We start from the raw sequence: 2,535 nt of genomic DNA, 5'->3' as shown, positions 1-2,535 counted from the left end.
AAACCTGGACTAGAATGTTCTTCACTAATAACAGAATAATTAAAGCTTAGTTTGGTATTTGTGAAAACTTTTCCTGATTTTTGAAACTTCATCAAATTTAGTATTTTTTTAAAATCATTTTTGTGCATCTGGACCACACTAGACCTGGTCCAGCTCCAAAACCACAACACCTAGACTCTTCAAACCTGGGCTAGAATGTTCTTCACTAATAACAGAATAATTAAAGCTTAGTTTGGTATTTGTGAAAACTTTTCCTGATTTTTGAAACTTCATCAAATTTAGTATTTTTTTTTAAATCATTTTTGTGCATCTGGACCACACTAGACCTGGTCCAGCTCCAAAACCACAACACCTAGACTCTTCTAACCAGGACTATATTATTGTAAAGCTGTCGCATCGGTGCAACGTGATTAAAAGCAGAGCTGCACGTCTAAACACACACGTCTACCTATCTTTGTGAGGACCACACACAGCGTTCAGCCTCGCTCTGCGCCGTCTTTTCCCCCCAAGTTTGGTGAGAGGTGGATATGGAGGGACGCAAGAAACTAGCTCTCGACTTGATCCTGCCTTATATAGATAAAAATGACTACATGCTGTGAAATTCTTAGAGGGGCGGGCCGTATCGTTTGGGGGTGGGGGTGGGGGGCTGTATAACGGTAGGGGAACACTGAGATTCTCCAATTGAACTGTATTCATCTGAAGTATTTTGAATAGATCCATTACTTATAATTACACTGAAAATCCATTTAAATTCCAGATTTTAGAGCAACTAAACAGAAAGAATACTGATGGAGGGAAGCCAAGTCCAATTATATATAAGGGGAAAAAAGTAGTAATGTTGCCTTGTTATTTTTTTAGGTGACAAAGAGTGAGGATGGAAGAACCTGTGACAAGGTATCCACAGGAATCTTTTGTTCCTCTTTTAACGACTGAAATGAACATTTTCACTGCAATTTGTTTTGTGATAGAACATAAGTTTTTCATCACTGAAGAATTTTTCACATCACGATTTGTTCATATTTGTATCTCTTGTCTGTTTTTCAGGCCACTTGCACAAAATATCTTTGCCCAACCTCGTTTCTTGACAGCTGAGACCTTTTCCACTCAGGAATCTGAATACACGGTGAGAAGTTTATTGTTTTGAGAGTCTGCAAAATCTGAAGTTTCCTGCATGTAGAACCAGATTTTCCAACAGTTTAAAGTCATTAAAAAAAGTTCATCTTATGTGCTTTTCTGACGGGATTAGTTTTACCTAGGCACCCCATGCTATTTGTAATAATTACAGAGCTTGTCTGTGTTGTTATTCCCGTGTGAATCGGCCATATCAGTCATTTGTAAAGTAAAAATTCCCTCGCAAATGACTATATTTCGCTGAACTCTGAGGTCTTGTGATAATACTAATCCAATGCGAATATGCATATCTGTGATTTGGACAGGAATGGGCTGAATTCCATACATAATTAGGCATTTTTTGTTTCCTGGGTGCATTTTTTTAAAATTTTGGTGAAGAATGGAGGTTAGATTGGAGTGCACTGAAAACCTTATTGGTCCCGGGCTGGCAAAACCCGGCCTGTTAACGTGCAGCATAAAAATAAATAAATAAATAAATAAATAATTAAAATAAAATAACTGAGGAAAAGGAGCTAAATCAGCTAAATAAACATTTTTTGCAAATGTGGCTCACTGTTTGGTAGGAATAATTATTTTTTCTGTTTGTAGCCTTCTGCGCACCCTCAACTGTGGTGAAGGTGTTTATACTTGGCACTTACATTGTTACAGTATTCTCCGAAAGGACATGCAGCAGAGCACAGAGTAGGAATAGGAGAGCAAAAGCTTGACAAACAAACGGTTTAAATCAGAGATTCTTAACCTATGCACCACCTTGAGGGCCTCAAAAGAACAACAGTTTTTAATAGAGATGTGACGTTCGCGAACGATCCCAGGGTTGCCGCGGGGTGGTAAAAGGTAGTAAATTAAAAGAGCTCAAATTAAGGCCAGTGAAAGGTAGTACAAGGTAACAAACAGAACTTGACTTGGTAGTAAATTTTTGATCAACCTGCAGGGTTGCCAATTCTCTGTCGAGAAGGATTTCCGCCATCCGGAGAGAAAAAAATATTTTCTGTTGCGGTCTCAACTGAAGCCGCTCATCTATTTCTAAATGGGATGCTACGTTCAACAAATCAAACGAACCCCAGAGCACATCCAGTTTGCAGAGTAGGGCGGGTCTGAAAAAGTCTGCACGAGCAGCTGCTGGAGGAGCGAGCGGTCATTCGGTGAGTAGAACCTCCCCTCTCCTCCTACACTTCACTCTGGAGTTTTCTGAGACTTTGCTGTAAACCCTAACTTCATATTAAATATTTATGTATTCTGAGCGTCGTTATTATATGCCCAGCTTTGCGTGTTTGACAAAGCTCCTCATGCTAAGGCTGCACGCGATGCGCAATATTCAAACAGTTTGTCAAGCTTTTTGCTCTCCTATCCTACAAGTACTCTGTCATATGTCCTTTTAGAGAACATAATCGCCAAGTTTAAAGT

The 2,535-nt window shown here is 39.3% G+C and overlaps 1 protein-coding gene across 2 annotated transcripts in view; it reads left to right on the top strand.

Annotated features, from left to right (window-relative positions):
* The first annotated feature begins 820 nt into the window (after positions 1-820).
* The window catches only part of LOC106536876 (uncharacterized), a 22,470-nt gene continuing 20,755 nt past the window's right edge, over positions 821-2,535 (top strand). For both annotated transcript variants that reach the window (XM_014034217.1, XM_014034219.1), the window contains exons 1-2: positions 821-894; positions 1,045-1,123. In XM_014034217.1, the coding sequence (XP_013889671.1) occupies positions 875-894; positions 1,045-1,123 (99 nt within the window). In that variant the 5' untranslated portion in view covers positions 821-874. The remainder of the gene's footprint in view (positions 895-1,044; positions 1,124-2,535) is intronic.

Source organism: Austrofundulus limnaeus, unplaced genomic scaffold (assembly GCF_001266775.1).
Source record: "Austrofundulus limnaeus strain Quisiro unplaced genomic scaffold, Austrofundulus_limnaeus-1.0 Scaffold2014, whole genome shotgun sequence".
Classification (NCBI taxonomy): domain Eukaryota; kingdom Metazoa; phylum Chordata; class Actinopteri; order Cyprinodontiformes; family Rivulidae; genus Austrofundulus; species Austrofundulus limnaeus.
This window is presented reverse-complemented; position numbering and strand designations above follow the sequence as displayed.